Source organism: Megalopta genalis, chromosome 3 (assembly GCF_051020955.1).
Source record: "Megalopta genalis isolate 19385.01 chromosome 3, iyMegGena1_principal, whole genome shotgun sequence".
Taxonomy (NCBI): Eukaryota; Metazoa; Arthropoda; class Insecta; order Hymenoptera; family Halictidae; genus Megalopta; species Megalopta genalis.
In genome coordinates, this window is record NC_135015.1 from 15,380,939 (window position 1) to 15,404,703 (window position 23,765).

General features: G+C 44.7%; 1 protein-coding gene across 2 annotated transcripts in view; it reads right to left on the minus strand.

Annotated features, from left to right (window-relative positions):
* The window catches only part of LOC117229429 (cell adhesion molecule Dscam2), a 353,961-nt gene that overhangs the window by 74,640 nt on the left and 255,556 nt on the right, over positions 1–23,765 (minus strand). Inside the window, exon 11 of one of the 2 annotated variants that reach the window (XM_033485864.2) lies at positions 19,301–19,711. In XM_033485864.2, the coding sequence (XP_033341755.2) occupies positions 19,301–19,711 (411 nt within the window). Of the gene's footprint in view, positions 1–10,311; positions 10,663–19,300; positions 19,712–23,765 lie in introns of both variants that reach the window. The other variant, XM_033485865.2, reaches the window with a different exon arrangement.

Sequence of the window (23,765 nt, forward strand, 5' to 3'; positions counted from 1 at the left end):
CACTTGGCGAGATGGGCAAATATCACTGAAATCTCGGTCGCGCTTTATGGATCGGCTGCGGTGCTTCCAACCGTGCCGGGATTTGTTTTGTATTCCGACCGCGCACTGTCAAACGACGCGCGAATATTCATAGTTGAATCGACCTCGGCGAAAATAACTGCGACTCAACCGTTTGCGCTCCACAGTGTTTTCCTCCTTTCATTTCAGATACTTTCTGCAACATTGTGTATATTAACTCGCCTCAAACCGATACTCTGCTCAACCAGAGTTCTTTCGTATTCACCGATCTTTTCATCCCTGCTCGTATAGCGTATGTTTTCTTTAATTAAACATGTATGTTTTTTCTCTTTCTTGAGTTTATCGTTTAAGTCTTCGTATTTTATCCGTTCTTGCGCGAGCGCTGCATTGTTATTCGATCTCTATGCAAAGTACAAGTATATTGTACACCAATTGCAAAAAATAGGAGCCAAGTACAATTTGATTTTTTCCTTTAATAATCTTAATAAATTGAAATTAATACGCTAACATTTTTAGCTTCTTCGAATCCTTGCACTGCTTTAAATTTTACACACATAGACAAATTTCTGTCCAGGAACCGTTGGTCTATTTATTCCCTAAGAAAATATGGTCCATCTATTTTCTGGTAAATAACGAATGCAACAATTAAATTGTTAATTGTCTTCAAAGTTGCGAACTCCATAACTGCTCCACTCGAAATTCTTTGGTCGAAAGTAAACTTTCAACGTGTTCATAATGTCTCGACGCTCAGATTGTCCACTAAAATAGATAATTTGGAAAGAGGAGATACGATTATTCGAGCCTTGCGGCTCGTTTTTATAATTGTGAACAATTTATAACTATAAGAATAAACCGCAAGGCTCGAATAATCGTATCCCCTCTTCCCAAATCGTCCATTTTTGTGCGCAATCTGGGCGTTAATTAGAGAGGCATTATTGTAGTCAGTAAATGCTACGAGCGAAAACCACGTTGTTCAATTTATGGTAGTTATAAACATTTCGTTATCACGTTCTGTACATGATTCATGATATGAATATAACGTAATAATATATAATATATAATACAAATGTACTATAAAAGTCATAGAAATGCAGACCCCCGGAAGGATTACTCTAAGAAATATCACGTCATCAACAGACTGCCGATTTTGATACATTCGTGACCAAAAAGAAAGTGATACCGTTTAAAAATTTTACGAATGAAAATCAGATACATATATCAAGTATAAAACGCATAGATTTGATAGCAACACTATGAAGTATGCACATTGCGTACTCGACGACCTGACCTAAACATTCAATTTAGCCCGAAAAGGTGCGCCATTCGAGTGTTAATTAACTGTTCCGCGTTTCTCTCGCCTATTTCCGCGATAAATACATAAAGTCCGCAGTCGGATAAGCAAGCTCCGCATCTCGGAGACTTTTAGACCGGTCTTCGGAAAGACTGCCAGAAATTGCCTCGTAATCGTAGCGTCGATCTAGGGCGACCCGTTAATTACTGGATCCTCGGGACGATTCCACCGTCAGTAATAACTCTCCGTCGCCTCGCGTAAATGGACCGATCGCTCGGTAGCGCGTTCTCGGCAAATCCGAACGACACACGCACATCCTTGATCCTCATACTCCGGCGGGGACATCAAGCGTTTCTATAGCCCGGCCGGAGTATGAGAACGTTTCGCGAACGTCGAGCCCGAGAGCGCCTCGTTTTATAGACATTAGGACACGTGTATCCGATAGCAGGGCTAATGCGTGGCGACGTTTATCTGAACGCGTTCGCCGTTTCCGTTCTTCTTGTTCCATAGAGCCCGGCTAGACGTTTGCCGTTTCCGGCTCGTATCGCCGTCCGATTCTCAGGACGCCGGGCTTCTCCTCGAGATAGAAGCGAAACGGCGACGCAGCGCCGTGGGACCGGCTGTCGTTCCATAATAATGGAAAACAAATGGAAAGTCAGGTGTTTCTTATCGGTTCACGGCCGATACCATGCGATCGCGCGCGCGCGATTCCCGCTTCTTGCTCGTTATCGTTCTCCGTCTGCCATTGTCGCTCTTATCATAGAGAACGTTCCGCTGATCGCCGGAAATCGCGCACCCTATTTTCCAGTCGATCGCCCTCTGTTTCGGCCAACGATCCTCCCCCGACCTTAACTCCACTTAGCTTCGCGCGAAAACTTCGGCGAACTTTCGGTACTGCGACCTGTCCGATTCAAATTGCCCCTTCCTGCACCGTTCTGGATGAACTTCGTTGCTCCAAAATCACTTCAGATGTCCGTCGATGCTTGTTTCTATTGCTCTTTTTGTACCTCTCTCTTTTTCTAGCAATTTTTTATTTGGTAATTCGTCCAATTATGCCGTCGGAATTAGTGATTGCTGGAATTAAGTATCGTGGTTTCTTAGATACGTTTTCCATCGCACTGACATCTTCGTTCTGACACGTTCATCTTCTTGAGTTGATAGTAGGAAGTGTCGATACGTGTTATTCGAACGTGAACTATCTATTCGGAATACTGTATTAGGGTTGATGTTTGCGAACGCCGCTTTTATGTTAATATGTATTATGCAACCTCTGGCAGAAAGTATTCGAGCACCTTTTAAAACGCGATAACGTTTCTAAAACTCGACGAAATGACTTGAATATTTTTTTTTTGTCAAATGTTACTGAGAGATTTAAAAATAATACTAGATCACTGTGCAGTGACTAAAATACTTCTTTCTAATTTTGCTATTACAGCAATGACTCTCTAATTGACGCTCAGATTGTCCACAAAAATGGACAATTTGGGAAGAGCAGATACGATTATTCGAGCCTTGCGGTTCGTTTTTATAATTACGAATTGTCAACAACTATAAAAACGAGATATAAGGCTCTAATAATCGTATCTCCTCTTCCCAAATTATCAAAGCTGAGTGTCAATTAGGGAGAATTTCTTGTACAGTAATGTCTCTCTAATTGACGCTCAGATTGTCCACAAAAATGGACAATTTGGGAAGAGGAGATACGATTATTCGAGTCTTGCGGTTCGTTTTTATAATTACGAATTGTCAATAACTATAAAAAACGATCTGTAAGGCTCGAATAATCGTATCTCCTCTTCCCAAATTATCAAAGCTGAGTGTCAATTAGGGAGAATTTCTTGTACAGTAATGTCTCTCTAATTGACGCTCAGATTGTCCACAAAAATGGACAATTTGGGAAGAGGAGGTACGATTATTCGAGCCTTGCGGTTCGTTTTTATAATTACGAATTGTCAACTATAAAAAACGAGCTATAAGGCTCGAATAATCTCCTCTTCCCAAATTTTGTTCATTTTTGTGCACAATCTGAGCGTCAGTTAGGGAGACATTACTGTACTCGTGAGTCGAAAAAGAAGAAAAGAAACACTCGTGCTTTTAACATGTTCTATCTCGGTAACTTATACCGTTTTTGATTAAAATCCGTAAAAAAGCTGCGATTTCCATGACCTCCGACCATTCGGGACCCATAACAACGTCAAACGATTTCGTTGAAGTTTCCAGTATGCGTACAAATTACCGAGATCTACAAGACGCATCTTTTAAAATCTCGTTCCAGGTTTAGATAAAGAAATTGAAAATTTTCTACTCGGTAAGAGAGCATGCTTTCTAACGCGTCTGGAAGATCGTTGCCACGAGAATTTGTGAAACTATTCCTAGATATCGTTCCTCGCGACAAACCAGTAAACCGTTTCCCCGGTATTATGAACGTTGTTCTCGAGCCGTTCGATTTACGAGCCATTGTTTTCGGAGTATCCAGTCCATTGCTCCGCAGATTTAGAGTCTCCTTAATAGCCCGGGACCGCTTGAATCCGTCAATAGCACGTGGCCGGCCTCTAGTCTGCTCTCAAGATCAGCGAGGAGACTGCGTTCTGCACGTAGGACGGAATCGATAAACGGCATCGCGAACGTAAACGCGAAAGCAAACGCAAACGTAAACATGGGAAAACGCAGACGCAAACGGTAACTACCGACGTGAACGCAAACGCAAACAAACGCAAACGCCAATGCAAACGTAAACGTAAATGCGAACGCAAACGAAAACGATAACGCAAATGTAAACGCGAACGCGAACGCAAAGACAAATGTAAACATAAACGGGAACGCAAATGTAAACGTCGATGTTAATGTTAATAAAAAATACAGTAATGTCTCTCTAATTGACGCTCAGATGGACACAGAAATGCACATTTTTGGAAGAGGAGGTACGATTGTTCGAGCCTTGCTGTTTGTTTTTTATGATTATCGATTGTCAACAAGTATGAAAACGAGATGCAAGGCTCGAATAATCGTATCTCCTCTTCCCAAATTGTTATCCACATTTCTATGCACAATCTGAGCGTCAGTTAGGGAGACATTACTGTAGGTGTCTGCGGGCACACCCGTGCCTCGGGTCGAGTCGGGTCAGGACCCGAAAACTCTACCCGAAATTCTAAAATAAGATCAGGGAGACGTATTCAGACATTTCATTAGTCTCAAATATTTTTCTATCGTACTTTTCTTGTACACTTATGTTTCTAAAAAATTTCTAGATTTGTAAATTCGAATCCGCTCTTAGGATTTCGAGTACCTGAAAATTCTCAGTGCACGATTCCAAATTCGGGTACCCAAAGGTCTCGGGTTCCGACCCGACGTTAACCCGAAATCTCGGATACTCGCGCACCCCTAACACCAAACCGAACGCAGCGAACGTAAACGTTAATATCAATGTCAACGCCACGACGCAGTCGCGAACGTAACCATAAACGTAAATGTAAATGTCGATGTTAACGTCAACGCCAACTAGGTGTCCGCGGGCACACCCGTGCCTCGGGTCGAGTCGGGTCAGGACCCGAACACTTTCGGGTACCCGAAATTCTAAAATAAGATCAAGGAGGCGTATTCAGACATTTCATTGGCCTCAAATATTTTTCTATCGTACTTTTCTTGTACACTTATGTTTCTAAAAAATTTCTAGATTTGTAAATTCGAATCCGCTCTTAGAATTTCGAGTACCTGAAAATTCTCGGTGCTGCACGATTCCAAATTCGGGTACCCAAAAGTCTCGGGTCCCGACCCGACGTTAACCCGAAATCTCGGATACTCGCGCACCCCTAACGCCAAACCGAACGCAGCGAACGTAAACGTTAATATCAATGTCAACGCCACGACGCAGTCGCGAACGTAACCGTAAACGTAAATGTAAATGTCGACGGCAAGCTTTAACGTAAACGAAAATAGTAAACCTGAACATAAACGCGGAACGGCATCGGCACGGTGCCCGAATTTTCTGGAAAACCGCGACCCATGACACTGGTAATGAACCGCGATCGGGAGCATTGTTCCGCGTTCGGCTCGCATGTTCCGAGGTCAGATTGGGCGTATCCAACTGTGAAAATAGTTCGTTAGCGGTACAAAAGTTCCGCGACAAAACGCGTCCCCGGTGTTATTCCGGCGGTCGTGGGTCGTGTACACGGCCGTGGCCGGCCTCGGGGAAAAAACGCAATCGAAATCAGAACGGACGCGCATAGACGGGTAACGCGGATTTACGGTGGGTTTTGCGCGCGGCCTGCTGCCTAGTGAATATGAATGGTCGGAGGAACATTACACGACATCGCGGCTTGTCACGCTCTTAATACTACCGGCACCCGCGGCCGCGTCTCTTGAAATAGTGGGCCGACGATCCGGTGCTTCCGCGTGATTCCTCGGGCTTTTATCGTTATTAGAAGAATTCATTCCCGGATATCCAGGATCGTACGCCGCCTGGTAATAGCGGCGTAAAGCAGGTTTAACGCGCTCCGAGATCAATCAGGCACCAATGGCGTCCTCCTGTGCACAAGTCGGACGCTTGTTCCGTCGAAAGATCGAACAGAATTTCAACGTTCGACAGGATTCTTGTTACATTCGTTCCTTCGCGTTATTCCTTCGATGGAATATTTTCGCTGCGTCCTTCGCTCGCTTCCATTTCTAGATCTCGATCGAACCGAAATAACGTTGTTCTGACGAAATATTTCAAGCCAATATTTCTCTAATGTCTCGCGTAAATGTTTCAGAATGAAATATTAGGAAAGTTCTGTCCGTTTGAGAAATGAAAGGAAATAATAGATTTTTCATAAATTTAGTAATATTTATTGTACAATATAATTTCCGTCGTTACTTGTGACCTCTTGTCAGCGTGATGGCAATTTGCGAGCAACATTTTTCAAAAATATATGTCTCAAATGAATATGTGCATATCTGTTGAAATTTGCAATAACATTATCAGACAGAACTTTCCGGTAGACCTAATAATATTTTGAATATCGATGTATTGAATTTATTGTAAAATTAACGCTGACATTAATAGAAGCATTAACGATCCTATCTTTGAAGTATCTACTAACGAATACAAAATAAACAAACAAAATTCTAAGAAAAAGCTAGAATCTGTAATTTGAAACATCGAAATGATTAATATCGATACTTTGGATCCACTAGAACAATTGAAGAACAATCGAATATTTATTAAGATGGCGTAATCGAGTAATCGAATTATGCGAGAGAAATGAGAATCGATGCATTGAATTATCGAATGACGAAGGATAAGTTCAAGATGCCAATTATTGCTGAAACATTAATGCATCAATTGGATCGTTAATTTCATTCAATAGTACAATTCCATTAATCTTGATCATTCTGGAAACATTTGTTCGCGTCCGAACATTCAACGTGAAAATTATCGCAGAGAACGTTTTCATTATATATTTTTAATATTACTGGCAACGAAAGGAACGAAAGATTCGGAGTCGCGCCCTATTCGCCGCGACAGCTGGAATTTCTGTCCGGCGCGAAGATCCGCGAGTAATAATCCGAATAATGAGAAATCAATCGACGAAAGTTATCCTTCATCTCGCCTGTTCCGCGAGCTTCTGTCGCCGAGTCTCGCTCGCGGCCTAACCCGGGACGATCCCATTCATGCGAAGATTGGAAGTGATTTAGATTCGATCGCAGCTAAGAAATGGATGTCGCCGACTTTCGAAATCGTCGCCGGCGGATGGAACTTCTTGAAAAGTCGCATTACAGCGGGCGCCACCTCGAAACTCGAAACTAATTTCCCTGCGCGGCGGATACTCGCGAGAACCTCGGGCGGGCTCCGCTACAGGGAAAACTTCCACAGGCCACCCCTAACTTCCTACCCCTTGTGCCCCGCTCGTTCCGTGGGAATGGCCTAGGCTTATAATGCCCCGTTCGATGGAACAGAGGGAGGCGACCGTCGTTGCCGGAAATGAGCATTCGAGTTGGAGAATGTGCTCGTTGAAAAAACGTGTTCATCGTTCCGCGCTTAGCCGGCGGAAGTCTCGGTGCATGCACGGGAAGCCCGTAGTTGGAAAACTGTAATTGCGAGCCAACCGCTAGTTTTCCGAGCCCCTCGAAGAACGGCCAGGAACATCTGCTGGGAAAGTTCCGGATTCTGGGGCAGACCGTTTTCTCGAACCAGCCGTCTTCTTTCCGCTGGCCCCCATTGTTATGTTTATGAGATATTTCGACCGTTGGATCCCGATCCACCGCAGACTGTTTTTGCTTTGAAGCATCGCCCGCCGCAACGACGGCTGCTTTCGATCGCGTTACGAACCTGCTTCAACTTCTTGCATCGCACCGCGGATTTTTTAACGCTTCCGCGATGCTGTCGGGCGTACGAGTCAATTTTCGACTGTCCAGTTAAATCAGTTTGAAACCGTAACTATAATAGCTGATAAGATACATTCACGGACGAACGTGTAACTTTATCGATTAAATTGTATCGGTTGCGATTCGAGGTTATATAAGCGACCGGAAATTTGTTCTTTTGTCGGTAAATGTTATCGCTGACGGAAATTAATTTCGCTCGCTCGTAACCGGACCGCGAATTTTCTGTAATTGCGACAGAAATAATTAGAGGCAGCGGCAAAACGTAAACACGTTAGAGAAATTTATTATTTCTATTTCTATCTTGTCTTCTATTTGTTGAAGTTATTAAAATACCTTTTCATTTTACTTTTGTTTCTTTAAGTCCTTTCTATTTGCTTCTATTAGGTTGTTTAATATTTGTTTTGCATGAAGATACGCGGTCTGCTGATAACGGTTAGCAACGAGAACAATTTATTTCCGTCGTTCGTAACAATTATCGATGAGAGAAATCCATTTCGATCGCTCATAACAGTTATCGTAGAGAGTTTATTCCGATCGCTCATAACAGTCATCGATGAGAGTTCATTCCGAACGATCGTAACAGTTATCGATGACGGGAGTGTAACTATTCGTTGATCTCTTTACGGAATGAGTATGGTTCGAAGATCCGGGAGACAGGAATATCCTATGATATCATTTCCACGAAATTTTCTTTTCTCAAATAGCTTCTCTGAAGTGGATTACGATGACAGAACCGTGGCCATACCGACGAAAGATCCGGGTCTGGCAAATTTTGACGTGTTAATTAGATAAACCGCGCGTCGAATGACATCTCTACAGGTAAAATGCATCTCCCGAATAATTCTGTCGACCGAAGTTAAAAATACGCGGCTAATTCGAGCACGGTCGAGTAACGTGACCGGTCAGGGATCGCGAAAAGTTCGAGTAGGCGTGTACTCGATCGCATAAGTCACGAGACAGCGGCGTAGGAAGACACCTGCGTACTCCGATCCTTCCTCACGACTGTTTGGTTTTGTGCGGTAATATGTATATATAAATATATATATTTGTATATATTATATATTTATTTATCTATATATTTATATATTTATTTATATATATTTATATATATGATATATTTATTTATATATTTATATATATATTTATTTATACATATGTATATACATATGCACGTGTGTATACAGGTATGCAGACCGAGACAGAAAAATAGTTCGAAGTATGCTCGCAACCTTTCATCGATCCAATTCATTGATTATTATTGCGCTGTTGTGAATAGTAATCGAGCATGGTTATCAGAATGCAAAATTTCTGTGATGCGATTATTGGCTAACCGTCGGTTATTTTGCAATCCACTGCATTAGTTATGTATGATTTGTTAAATACCTTAGATTCGTAACGTTGAGCACCGTGATTATGGCATTTTATGTCCAAACTTGCAGCGAACGATATTAAATGAATCTACATTTTAATATTCCCTTCATTATAAATTGCAGAAACGTCTTTCAACCTCCGGACCACCGACAATTCTCACAAGCACACACTGTTGTCGATATGTATACCAACTTTCAGCTTTAATCAATCAATTCTTCAAAATATATTTTCGATCGTAGATCAATTAATATTTCGATTGGTCCTGGTGCAACAGCAATTTATTTAATTTGGTTGGCAAAGATTAAATAATTAGGTGACGATTCAACATTAAATTTACCGTGCAGACGTTGTTCAAATTATAACAATTATAATTATAATATAATTATAACAATAACGTTATTCGAATTATAATAATTCCTTCATAAGAAATGATTGAATCAATATCTTAACCTTAACATCATGATAGATACGATGAAAGGTCTAAATACATTGAGTCTTGTCGTTATGAAGTAACATTTACACTTTTACAGCTTCGTATTTTTAGCGTTAAATGCACTCGCTTAAAATGACCCGGTAGTCCGAAGATTGAAGTACACCGCATGAGTCTACTTTTAATTTCCATCGGCTTGAAGTGCACAGATTCGCACGAGGTCCAAAAATAACGCGTCAATACGTTGAGCCAATCAAAAGTGAACTCCAAGAATTCTCCAAAAATCTAAGTAATCAGATCACGTAAAACCGAAACTAGAATGTTAAAATTGATCACAGTGGATGGTACTTCAATTCTCTCGCATGCTGAACATCCTAGTCGAACAGGACTACTTTTGCACAAGATATTATTAACGATATCACGATGTTACAATCAAAAGAGTCTGCAGAAAGTCCAACTAGTAATTCACGAGATTCTATTTGATGCTGTTGGACCAACTTAAAAGGCTTCGTTCATTACATCAGGCGATCCCTTAAAAGTGATCCCGCCGTATCGATTGTCCTGATCAGTCAAAGGTGACAGACGCAATCGGATCGACTTCTGAACTCTCGACGGTACGTCTCGGTCTACGTATACACGCGCGCGGATATAGAAAGAGAAATTGAAAGAAAGAGAGTTTGAGAGAGAGAGAGCGAGAGAGAGAGAGAGAAAGATAGAGATTGAGAGATAGATAGAGACAGATAGAGTAAGAGACGAGTATAGATCGCAGACGGCTTATGTACACAGGTTCTTAGAGCTACCATGTCGACTTTTGTTCTGATTCATTTGAGACACCAACCAGCAACGGTGAGGCTGGCCGAGTACTCGGCCACACCAGCGACGTTGCTGATCTGGCACGTGTAGTTCCCGCTGTGCCTAGCGCTGACGTTATTTATCGTCAGGATGCTGGAAAACGGCGGAAAGTAGCTTATCTGTATGTTGTCCCCGGTATCGGCAATGGCCGGGTTGGATCCGCCCGACGAAGACGTCGCCGACGCGCCGTCACCGGGCCTGACCTGAATCGGTTTGTTGTCCATCAACCACGTGACGTTGAACGGCCGGTCACCCTGGCTCATGGAACACATTAGCTGTGTCCTCATCCCCTCCGTCACACCGTTCTCGAAATAAAACGGCGGGATCCGCGGTGGAACTATAAACGTGACGTGTGGATAATAGTATGTACCTGGTTACCGTCCACTAACCGCACGCTCCTAAACGCGTTACGCGACCAGAGACCACGCTCTTTTCGCTCCCTCTTAAACGGGAAGATAGCTAGAGAGTTTCGGGCGCCTGGAAGTCGCCACCGTGGGACCAATGACCATTCCAAGTGGAACGAAATCATACGTCGCTCTGTCCCTCTCATGATGGACATGCAATTTTCATTCGAACAACGATTTTGATTACTTCTGACGGAGAAACAACGACCTCGCAACCGATGTCACCATTCAATGATATACTGTATAAGTGTAACTTTTTATTGTTTATTAGCTATAGATATTATTTATTTTATTTGTTTACTTCATTCGGCTCTGTATCAAGACGTTCTAAACCTCTGTAATCTTCTCACTTTTTGTGATTTTACAAGTGATAAGTAATTTCTCGTACGTATTTAGTAAATAAATAACTACATTTATAAATATCTCCTATATGTACATATTAAAGAATTATAAATAATGTAAATGTGTGTATATATATATTTAAATATCAAGAAATAAAAATTGGTATCAGAATCGGAATCAAATTTCCGATTAGTCTCGTACTGTGAACAACTTTCGTACAGTGTTTGCGTTTGCTATTTCCGAGCATGAAAAGAGAGAAAAAAAGGGAAAAGAGAGATCTTATATTTTACTCAATACCGAAATGAACCAATGAAATCGCAATGCTTCTCTTTCGGTTCTTTTTTCAATCATGTCCATTGATTTAGACGATTTAGTCGTTTTCTTGATCGTAAAGTGCTACCAACATGATCCGACGATTTCACAAAAGATTCTTGAATTTCGCAAAAATCTCTTCTACACAGTCCAAACTAAATACCGTTGAAGTTTAGAGCCGAACAAGTTTGAACGTTTTTAGTACCGCACTGCTAAAACGAACTAAACGGCGATGAAAAAATGGCACTTAAACGAATCTCCAAAATTGATCGCGCAATGCATTATTCGAAAACTTTCTCCAGCGAGAGACGAACACTCTGGTAATACACTCAGGCTTATTAGCCTGAGATAGCCTTTAGCCTAATAGATGACGCAAAGAAGCCTTTATAGTTGTCGTCGCACAATTTCTCCTAAAATGAATTGAACCGTACGATTTCTTCGCTCATATAATTAATATATCAATCGTTGCGTGTATAATTAGTCTCAGCGAACAATCCATCGAAATAATGACTTTTTTCCAGATAGAATGATCATCAGTCCCACCGTGAGTCGGCCGTAAAGACCTTGCGTTCGCAACGCGAGGCGCACGAGCAGCGTTTCGCGACGAGACTTTCGGCCCGAGGGCCCGGTCCCGCGACACGATCTCCACGAACGTAATCGCTCGGCCGCGATTGGTATACGACGCTAATCGCTATAGCGGCGGCATTCCTCTCGCGTGCGATCGCAGCGAGGTAAAACGTTCCGCGGGATAATTACCGCGAGAATCGAGAAAGAGAGAGAAAGAGAGAGACTCGGCGGGACGCGAGCCCGTTCGGCGGAACGGAACGATAAATCTTCTTCTCGAACGTCTGAAATTAACATTAAAATAGTGCGCCTGGATACGGAGCTGCGAGCAGTTTAATCTGTTTCCGTAAACTGGCAGCCAGTCGTAATTAATGTTTCCCTTTGGCTGCGACAACACGGTCCAAAACGATCTACAAAAAGGGAGTGCACGGTTTGCCGGCGATATTGCCGTGACACGAAAACTTGTCTGAAGCCGACTTTGCGAGCTGAAAGTCTCGTCGCGAGGGTCGGCCGGCGGTGTCGCAGAGAGGAGAAGAGAGCCGCGGAAATCTTGTTTGCTCCGCGAGCGTCGCTCCGCGATCGAGACGGTGCGCTTTTAACGCGAGATCTCCCGTCGGTCGGAGCTTTTTCGAACAAAGAAACTCGATAATGTCCGGGCTTTCGCGCCTCTCTTAGCCGGCCTCTCCTTTCTACGTGACCTCCGGCCACCCCGGGACAGGTGCAAACGCTCCCTCTCGAGAGCTAGAGCTCGTGAAAAATGCCGGGTAGGCCATAAATATTCGGTCGGGGCCGCACACGTGCCCCGCCACGCGGAAAATGAACATTTATGACCCGGAGTAACTGTTAATGTCGGCCGATGCGTCTTTACGAGGCCACTGCCTCCTCGGCAAACTCCTCGGCGAGCTCCTGCTCGCTGGCCTGGCCGAGATCGGGACCTCGATTCAGGGGCGCCGCGAACACCCCGGCCGCTCGTGCCCTCCCACGCGAACCACTTCGCGCGCGAAGACGATAGTCACCCTGTGGAGGGGTCGGTTAATTGCGCAGGAACATCGCCGATTACTTCTACCCGTTCATAAGTCACTGGACACTTGACTGCTTTCCGCGCCAAATTCGAGACTACTCTCTATAACGATGATAATAAGAATATTTATTTGATCAACGGGAGCAAGCCTCTGTATTACAACAGTATGGCGTTAAGTTGCAAAAGTAGCGAATTAAAAGAAATACAGAAAGAAAGAGAATGATAGAATAATAGAAATGATACAGCAAAGACACAGAAGAAAATAAAGTAAGTGATCGAGAGAGGACTTTTCAAGAAGGGGATGATCGAACTGCGATATGATAACAGAGATTTTAAAGGAGGTGTACGAGCTGCGAAAAAGGTCTCAAAATAACCAACCAATATTGTCTAGTGTATAACAATATTGGTTGGATATTAAGAGAAGTCTTTCTCCGATGCTTCTGGAATGTGGCGAATCATCTGGGTTTGGATGACAGACAAATGAAAATGATCAGGAGCTTTCGAGACAGTTGTTTCACTCTGCTAGGGGATAATGATTAGTTACGTTCGCAAACTATATAGGAAGATTGATGAAGTCGGGGACAAATATACGCGAAAACAGTACAACTTTTTATATAATGTTTTACATAAAACGGTATAACATTTTTCAAAGTGGTCCAAATGACTTGATCTTTTTTTAAATGTTCAAGGGACTAGTTGGCTGTATAATGATCAAACTACTTCTTTTTAATTTTGCCATTACTTGGAAGGCCGAAAAAGTATAACATTCTTTTCTAAAAAGAAGAGGATTCAAAAAATGCACGTAGAAACAACGGAGAATTTCTTTGGTAATGAAGCAAACTGAGATTAAAATTCCCGTCACTAATAATAATCGCGAATATTCAATCGGGTTCGTAATGATTAAAAACAGAGAATGTATGAAGCATTTTTGAACGTCGAACTTACGAAGCATTACTAACAGCTTTTATAAAAATATCTGCGCAAGTGCGACTTGGAAAACATCGATTAATCGTTATCTTCAATCTCTAGATTAAGATTTATATTTTCCGGATGAATTCCAAATATTTAATAAAAGTCGGCACCCCGAAATGAATAAAAAAGCATTATAAAAGCTCGACGAGAAGACAATTAAAGGTTTCACAAAATGAGTTGAAAAAGCGAAAACGAGATTATTATAACTCTGTTAGCCACGCGAAGGAACACTCTCGGCAAAAAACGAAGCATACGTCCTGCTCGCGTTGCAAATTGTGCTCGGTCAGGTAAATCGATGCGCGAAGAGCGAATATTTATTTATCGAGCGCAATTGTCCGGCGACTTATGGACGGAAGTGTGATCCGGTGTCGTTGAGTTACTTACCAGGTTCTATGGGACGAAGAGCGGATTAGAAAACCGAAACGAACGAGAACGCCCGGCCGGAACGGATAGACGCGGGAGATCTCGGACGGTCCGGATTTAGACGGCGCCTGAACGGACGGATGGAGATCGAACACGAATAGATACATAGACCGTCCGAGAGTAACGAACCACGCCGAGATCCCACGGCGTCGATACCGTTCCGCGAGCAACGATTTGCTACGGTCCCAATGATGTTACTTTCATGGCAATGATAATGGTGAATGAGCATGATGATATTACACAAAATCATAGAGAATATCTCGAGCGAAACATAGCATAGTCTCCATAATAGAAAAAACAAGGTACTGCTCTACTAGAGTGATAGTGATAAGAACTCGGTCAGAATCGGTCCAAACGTGATCGTACGATACAACACAGATACAGGTGCGCTGGAAAAGTTTCTTGGCAGCGCGGCTATCGGTGTAGCGGTTCATTGTCCCGGACGTCGGCGGTGCAAAGGTCCTTCACCGACGTCGAGGCTCGTCGACGATCGAAGCCGAGGAACCTCTGGCTTTAACGCAATTTCGTTTCTCGTGGAAGAACCGAGCAGCGTCGATGAGCTCCGATTGGATCGCGGTCGGCGTTTTGCATGCAGAGTCGGGAGGCTGGACCAGTGTTTACAGGAGAATAAGTTACGCAAGGAGCGGGGCAGGTGACGCGTGCGTCGGGATGCGTGGCGCGTCTACCGAGTGACTGCAACTACAAGGTGCAATAAAGTAGGTGTCACCCTGTAGACGCGCCACGCCGCTATGCGGAACTCTCGCGCATGCGTCGCTTGCCCCGCTCCTCGCGTAACTTATCTTCCTGTGAACATCGAGCTAGTCTCCGGAGACGGTCGAGATCTTCCGATCGAACCGGTCGGGGATAAATGTGGAATTTGATCGCGGCCCAAACGAGATCATCCGGCCGGCGAGGTCGGTCGTGAAAAGTTCTGATTGGCTGGTTGGTGAACCGCGGTGATTCGTGCGGTGTGAATCGCGCCGCCCAAGAAGTTTCCCGCCGCATCCGTGTATCGAGAGCAACAAAGGTGAGTTCATTCGAACGGGATAAAAATAGAGCTGGGGCTCCTACTACTGGAGCGCGTCGCCGGCGACGGCGACGATCCAGACTATCCAGATCGTTGCAAAATTACCATAGAGATGGAGAAACGTGTGACGATACTCAATCAATCAGAAAAGAAAGACATTACGTGTACTTTCGAATACGTTAATGCTGAACGATGCATATACACGGCTCTGTGCGAAGATGAAAACCAGTCACGAACGGTTACTTTACGTAGAAGCGGTCTCACGCTGTGACATCGAGCCGGGTCGCGCGATCACCGATGTACATACGCACGTACGTCGGGCAAACGATACGCCGATGTATGTACGTCGGTGACGGTACACCGGTGTACGTCTGTAACGACGCGCCGATTTCGTGGGCCCAATCTGATCGCGGATTTCGTTTTAATTTCGCGGACGAGGTTACAGTCTCATCCGCGGGCTCTCTCTTCCGGATGAGAGACAACCGTATTCCGGTCACGATAACGCGAGGATCAAAAGCGGAGACGGGGGGCTTTCTTCATAAGTAAGACTTCCATAACCGACGGTGAAACGAGCTGTTCGAGGCGCATTTGAAAATGGGATTGAGCCATAAATTCTCATCGGCTCGCGCGAATGATCTCCAGTGTATCTTTCAGCAACGTTTGAGTGCGTTAGAGTCAGAATGGCGTAAGTCATATTTTCCTCTGCGCGGGGAACAAGCGAGTGCTGTTTGTTCAATGAACGAATTTATTGTTTGTTATTGCAAACTGTATTATTGTTTGCCGATCGAAGCTGTTGTTTACCGACCGAAATGACTCCATTGTTTACTGGACAAATTTATTGTTATGATAATTTCGAGTTAGGTTAATTTATAATGACTTTATAATATAATAACGTTCTGGATTGTGTGCATATTTTATGCATATATGTTTGTACATATTTACGTATTTGATACATATATACATGTATATACATTTATGAATACATATACGTGCAACATTTTGAGACATAAGTCGAAATTTTCGAAAATTTCGCTTACGTCACTATTACTCTAACCCACTCATTTAACGCTGGAACCGTACTTGTATTTGATTTTTTTTCTGTTTTATTTAACTCGACGAGCGTCGAAAATCAATTCCTAATATTTAATCATTGAGACCGAAACTAGAAAGCTGAATTAATTGTTTGCACATTATAGAAATAATTTCTTTATACACTTTCTAAGTACGTCGCAAAATATTTCGTCAAAATAAATAATCGACAAGTGAAAAACGACTTCTTTTATTACTTTAAGCATAAAAATACAGCGGAAAAGAATCTCCATAATGAAATTAATTGGAGAAAAGTTAATTATTCGATTAACAAGTTAAGCAGTCTCGCGAAATCTATTATAAAAACGTAGAAAAAAACCCAATTGCTATATTTGCGATTAATTTCAGCTGAATTGATAAACTGGAGTCGATCTCAAATGTATTTCGTTTCACTGAGACGAAAATTTCGGGAAGCTTCATGAACCGCGCTCGCACAAAGATTCTTACTTCGGCTATCTTTGTTGGCGCGTTATCTGAAAGTTGGCATATTATGAAGAAAGACGTCTCCGCTTTGTGTGTTCCATCTCGCAAAGAGAGAGAGAGAGAGAGAGAGAGAGAGAGAGAGAGAGAGAGAGAGAAAGACAGAGAGAGAAAGATAGAGAAAAAGAGTGAGAGAGAGAGAAAGAAAGAGAGAGAGCAGTAGATATCGATGAATATCCCGCCGAGCGCATCGATGTCACAGATAAAATACGATCTACGAAACATACTTGGTCGACTTCGATACACACTAAAAGAAAGCACGTTCGCACAAACGTAGAGTACGAAACACTGGCAAAATGGTATATATACCGTTACAAGTACATATAGAGATCATATATATAGATACACATATATATGTACGATACACGTGTCAAGAATTATATATGGTATCCGTATAGTAAATCTGATCGAAGCGTGCAAATTAGGCGTGCAAGAGAGAAACAGCGTGCAGGATCGTATAGAGTGTGTGAAGGCGTAGAAAACAGGAGGAAGAGATCTGGTGACAGAGAGATGGAAACAGGGAGACAGAAACAAAGAATGAAAGTGAGAAAGCCAGAGAGAAAGAAAGAAAAACGAAGAGAGAGAGAGACAGACAGACGGACAGATAGACAGACAGACAGACACAGAGGAGAAGAAAGAGAAAGAGAGAGACAGACAGACCGAGAGAGAGAGAGAGAGAGAGAGAGAGAGGGGGAGAGATAGAAAGAGAAATAGAGAGAGAGGAAAATAGCGAGACAGACAGAAAGAGAAAGACAGAGGGGCAGAGCAATAGACAGACAGATAGGCAGACACACAGGAAGAAGAGACAGAGTAAAACCGGAGGACGATCAAAACCGGAAGTAAAGAAAGAATTGAAAATTCATAGCGCGTCCAGCGGGGGAGAGACGGCGTGACTCGCGGCGGGCGGGATCGTTTCGTCGATCTAAATTGAAATCTGCTAATCCGCGTGGCGGCAGCGTTAGGCACGTCTCCGCGCGGACGGCGGAGATATCACAATGGCCGAGGATCCGAAAGGAGAACGGTCACGTGGCGATGGTCTATCGCCGACTGGACGCGCTGTCAGGCGTGCATCTCGGACTAGCATGTAGCAGAAACAGGTCGTTCCGAATGACTCCGGACACCATTGGGTTCGAAATCATCCCGGACGATCCTCCAGTGTACTCGGTGCTTAAGAAGTTCGAACCGCGAACGACGACAGAGGCGAAGAACGGAAGAGGTGACGGAGGGGTGGGGCCGCGAGGATCGCGTAATCGGCGCGGGTCACGCGGCCGATCGATCCGGATCGACGCGTTTCCGAGCGGCGTGGATTTCCGCCGAGGAGACTTCCGGCTCGGCAGCCGGGGCGAGCGAAAGCCGGTTCTTCTCGGGAGCGCCACGGGAAAATTGATCATCGCGGCGCGGTACGCGGCCTGCACGCTGATTGATCGATCGCGCCGAACCGTCGACTCGCGCGACCGCTGTTTCCTTACCGACCGATCAATCAGCCACTTTCCGCCGGCCACGTATAATCCGTCCGACCGGAAAATCGCCGGTCCATCTTTATTACGTCCCGGGAATTAGAAATCGCGGCCCGGAGAGGCGGGGCCCCCGGATCGATCCGCGCCCGTCGGAGACCGGCTTCGGCCGTTCCCGAGACGGTTTCGACGGATAGAGGCGTACGCTCGGGTCGGGGAGCATCGATCGGGCCGACAGCGCGGACAGGTCGGACGGACGATCTCGTCCGTCCGACGATCGACTCCCAATCGATTCTCTTTCTCGCGGAGTAAACGAACGGAGAAGCTTGTTTAGAGGTGACGGGAGAGCGTGCAAGAAAACGATATGCGATCCGTCGACGTATCGCGGCATGCTGATGCGCCAGGATCGCTGGAACCGAAGTACAACGGACGGGGAGTCGGGAAGGGGTTGTGGTTCGATCTCGTACAGGGTAGAACAAGTTTCCACGTGTACACTAAGCATGCAACTGCGACGACGGTGGAGGGATGACTTCGACGCGAGGCACCGTTTCGAGGAGCGTTCTCGATGCGTGGAGATTGCGGCGAATGGACTGCGGATGTTGCGCGTTCCGCGCGACGAACGAATCGACGAGAACGTTTATACAATTTGGAGATATCGTTTTGTCACCCGTTGCATTGACTCGGACGTGAAACAAATTTCTACGTAATTTCTGCGTCTTCCAATCGGCGAGAAGAAGTCGAACGTTGCATAGAAATCCGCAGTCCGGCGGCAAAGAAAAACGAGGCTCGGGGTGTACATCGGGAGTGCGAGCAGGTTGTCGACCGGGATCGTGGCCTCTGTCGTCGTGCAGCGTGAACGAAGTAGTACACCAACGGTGTGCGTTTACCGTTGACGAGAAGGAGTGCAGAATGAGCGACGGTGGCAGCGCCATTGGCCACGCGACAGGTGTACGTGCCATTGTGCTCGGGTGCGATCGTGCTAATGCTCAGGGCGCTGGTAAAAGCGTCATTTTGCCGGACGGTAATGTCCTTAATCGGGGACTGTTCGCCGTGCCCGTCGGCCTTGGGGCCCCGCTTGGGCCCCGAAATCGCGTCCCCATTACTGGCCGGCGCCTGAACGCGGCCATAGCTGGACGACGGGGCATCCAGCGACGTCCTGATCGTCTCTATCGGGACGTTATCTTTGAGCCACGTGAACGTCAGTGGCAGATCGCCAGTCACGACCACGCACTGTACGCTAGTACGGTCCTCTACGCTTAAATCGCGAGCAAAACTGAAAGGCGTGATTTTAGGTGGCACTGAAAGAACAATACAAAGACAAAAGGTGGCATTCCCAGTCAAAAGCGGTTTCAGATTCGCTAGAGAATCGCGTTCGGTAAGTGGAAGTTTGTGGGCTGGGGACAAGGGGACATCGGCTGGCGGGTGATTTCGGGCAGGTTCGAGTTCGTCGTCGGAAGTTTCGTGGAGGTACAATGAAAATCGGAAGAGATAGAGACAGACCGAGAGGATAAGAGAGAGAGACAGAGAGTCAGAGAGACGTAGAGAAGATAGAGAGACAGACAGAGAGATATAGAGAGAAAGAGAAAGAAAGAGAGAGAGAGAGAGAGACAGCACGCACGTCGAACGGACGGTCGTAATCGTCCACCGGTGCTGTCGGATCATTTTTCTACGGATTAATTATCGACCTGTTTTCCGGCACCGGTGTCCCCGCGGAAAATTCTCTGCTATCCGCGTTCATTGAACACCCGCTTCACCCGGAATAATAAGAATCCGACAGCGCCGGCCTTGAGAGAAGCGAGTTTTAGAACACTCCGACGGCCGAAGAATATCCGACGAGGTCACGCTGATTTTTTCATTTCTAATCAGGATCGGTCGTTTCAACGAAGTTAATGACAATGCTTGCGACAACGTCTCACTGCAAATTTCATACAAAAATGGCATCTTGCAAACTTCAATTTAAAAAAATGCATCTTTCCGTATCCTCGAATTTCGGTGCCTCGATGGCTTCGATATCAAATCAGCGTATTGGATAAGATTCCGGATTTTTAAAAGAATCGATCTCGCGTTTTCTTGCAGCTACAAATTCGACCATCTCGTCCGCCTATATTTAACTATGATACCTTCCGATACCGATCGCTGATACGTCGCTGACGACGACGAGCCATGCCCGACGAGAGCTCGGCCGCGTCGGCGGAGAGGCCGTCGTATCGCGTCGCGTGCAATTAAAGCCGCGTTAATTAAATTTCTGTAGCCCGTCGACGGTCGTGGCCGAAGCCTCGAGGCAACGCTTTTGAGGCTGCCCGGAAGAATATTTTCTTGCGACGGCGGGCAAAATGCTCTTCGCCGGAACGTCGAGCGGCCGCGCGGAGTATCCTAATGCGCGGCATAGTACAAAGAGTATCGTTTCATTGCGGTTTTCTATGTAAACGGACAGAGACTCCGGAGACAGGACGACACGCGTTGCGGACTTCACTGGAACTGCCGTGTTTGTTCTACACTGGAAAAGTTAGTCTGCCGGCAATCTTCCCCGGAAACGTTGCACCCGCAGTCTCGAAAGCTGTGCTTGTTTAGGGAAATTCAACGGCATTTAGGCTGAACTGCGAGCTTCGCCGAGATTCCCAAATTAATGTTACCCTTCAAGTGGCGCGCGCGACGGACGCGGAGCAATTACTCGACAGAGTTCCCAGCCCCGGCACCAATTGGTCATGAACGCGACTTTGTCATCATTTTTAACGCGATTAATCCGCGTTAGCGAATCGTTCGGAGCCGCGTCTGTTGGCCGAGCGCGAACCTTTTAATAGCATTTCAACCAATTAGCTGTTGCAATCTATTTGGAAAGTGTGTAAGTTACTGTAATTATTAGATTGCATCTCGAAACAGTAAAAGCGTTTAGAGAATTTAAAAACGTTACGGTGTTATTTGAACTTCATTAAAATTATTAAGAAAAGAAACAAATGTTCTCGTAGCCCCTGCATCTTGCAATTAATGCAGGCAGTTTTCATTTTGCAGAGAAAAATCCGCAGAATTTCTCTCTACATATTTGATTTCTTTAATTTTTCGTTTAATCACAATACTTTTAGAAAATATATCATTTAATAAAGAATATCAAGGTATATCCATTTTTCTTGTTCGCATTAGCATTGCACTCAGTTAAACGAAACACCCTGTATATTTCTTCACGACTGTAATTAATTGAATGTTTTCATCCCAGCAAACGTTGTAATAAAAATTAAGTAATAATCGAAACCTTCTATCAAGGGATGAATCGGATTTTCGCGTTTGAAAGATTCGACCACGTGGACTCGAGTGAGCCAATTTCCGTTCTAAATGCTATTAAACGATTTATCATGCTGTCGAATAAGATCGTACCGTACATTGTTTCGGCACTGCAACGCCGAACAGACGGTCTATTAAAAAACCTTCGAAACAATTACACTCATCTGCGGTTTTCCCGGGGAAAAAAAAACGTTCGTACACATCGCGCGAAACATTTTTATCAATTCTACAATTTCCTCTCGGAATGGTTCCGCGCACGGTTTATAACGTCGAATGGGAAACGCATGAATCGTGTTTCGTTGCCATTGTCGACACGCGCGACTATGGCGCGGCATAGGTGCACGTTTTTCCGCTCGATATCAAATAGCCGACGCTTTACGGATTACACGTAACGAGGGATTGCGTTGCACGCGTCGCGCGACGTTTAAAAAGATGATGATAACAAAGCCTGTCGTTCACGGACCAATATCAAAAGCGACGATCGCAGAATGAAAATTATCGGCGCGCCGATAAATAATTGTAACTGGAACAACGAGCCCGCGTTTCTCGGCGCTTCGAAAATCTCGTTCGCGGAATTATGCTCGCCGAGCAGCGGCGGCCAATCGAAGAGCGCGCGGGGTACGCGCGAGCCGTTTAAACGTAATTCGCGAACGCTTTTCTCGCCGGTAATCATATTCGTTCCACTTAATTCACGTTTTCCCGCTATCGGCCGTTCCGTGTGCGAAGCCTCGGAACGATCGTAACGCGTTGCCTTCGCCCGTTGATCCGCCGAGTGATAAACCACTGTTACGAACAGCGGCCGGCGATTGATACTAAACCTGTCGGATTTAGTCGGCCAAAATTATATTTTTTTCACTTAGTGCGTTCACTGCCGGTTATCTCGTGGTAGGCGACCATCAGGACGTCATTACCAACGAAGCAAAAGAATTTATTTATTACTTTTTACTTATTCTTATTTTTTATTTGCTATTATTTATATATTTAATAAAAAAGAACGCGTAGAACAGATTTCTTCAAAATAGGCTTGGCAGTCAATGTGTTAATCTACTAATTTATTTATAGTACTTTACGTCAGAGAAAAGGTAATTATAAGCGAATAAAATGAAATATAAACAGATAAAAATACTTAATAATAAGTAAAATATGAGATTGTAGCGGCTACACTGTATGTGTCTAGATCTGCAGAATAAGCATTTTATAGAGGTCAACATTGCTTAATAAGAAAGAGGAAAAATGATAACAGATAATAAAAAATAAAGAATAAAAAAAAGTATAACAGATCCCTTCCAACAACAAAAACATCGAATGGGAAATTAATGAAAAAGTGACGTTCTTTGAATCACTTTTATCGCATTGAAATTATTGCAAATTTGATTGAATCTTTTACAAATCCATAGAAATGATCCACGACTGTTTTTCTTTCCCAAACATTCGCCGTACAGCAAAGTTATGGGTTTCCGAAGTCCGCTTCTGCAGAAGACACCGAAAAAGTCATAACTAGCGTGACACGAATATAATCCGGCCATATCTCTGCACGGAAGGGGGGAAAAAAGAACGAAAAGAAAATTTGCGATTTATCGTCTCCCAAACTGCTCGTCTTTTCCAGGCAACACCTCGATTCTGCCTACGACTACGAGTTTGACGGAACTCGACGTTTGGCCGGCTAAATCCGGCAAATAGCCCACTTTGCGGCGGCTCGGCGCGGCGTCCGGCAACAAATTTTCCCGTCGAATCGGTTTTCACTTTTCCCGTGGCCGAGCCAGCGCTCGCTCGAGCGCCGCGCGAAATTCCCGAAAAATTGTCACCCCTTTCGCGCGCGCGCACGCGGACCGCATTAACGAACTCTCCCGCGGCCAAATCGTCCCCGATTTTTTTCGTAACGCGTTTTCCCCTTCCCGCCGAAACGACAAGCTTTCGCAATTAATTCCCGCGCGCGATGAGCAAGCACATCGCGTCGATGAATTCCCACGAACATCTTCCTGTCGATGGAGCACAACGGCGGGCTCCGATTATCGACGGAACTTTCGGAAAACGATCGATCGATCGATCGATCGATCGACGCCGCTGCATCGGTTC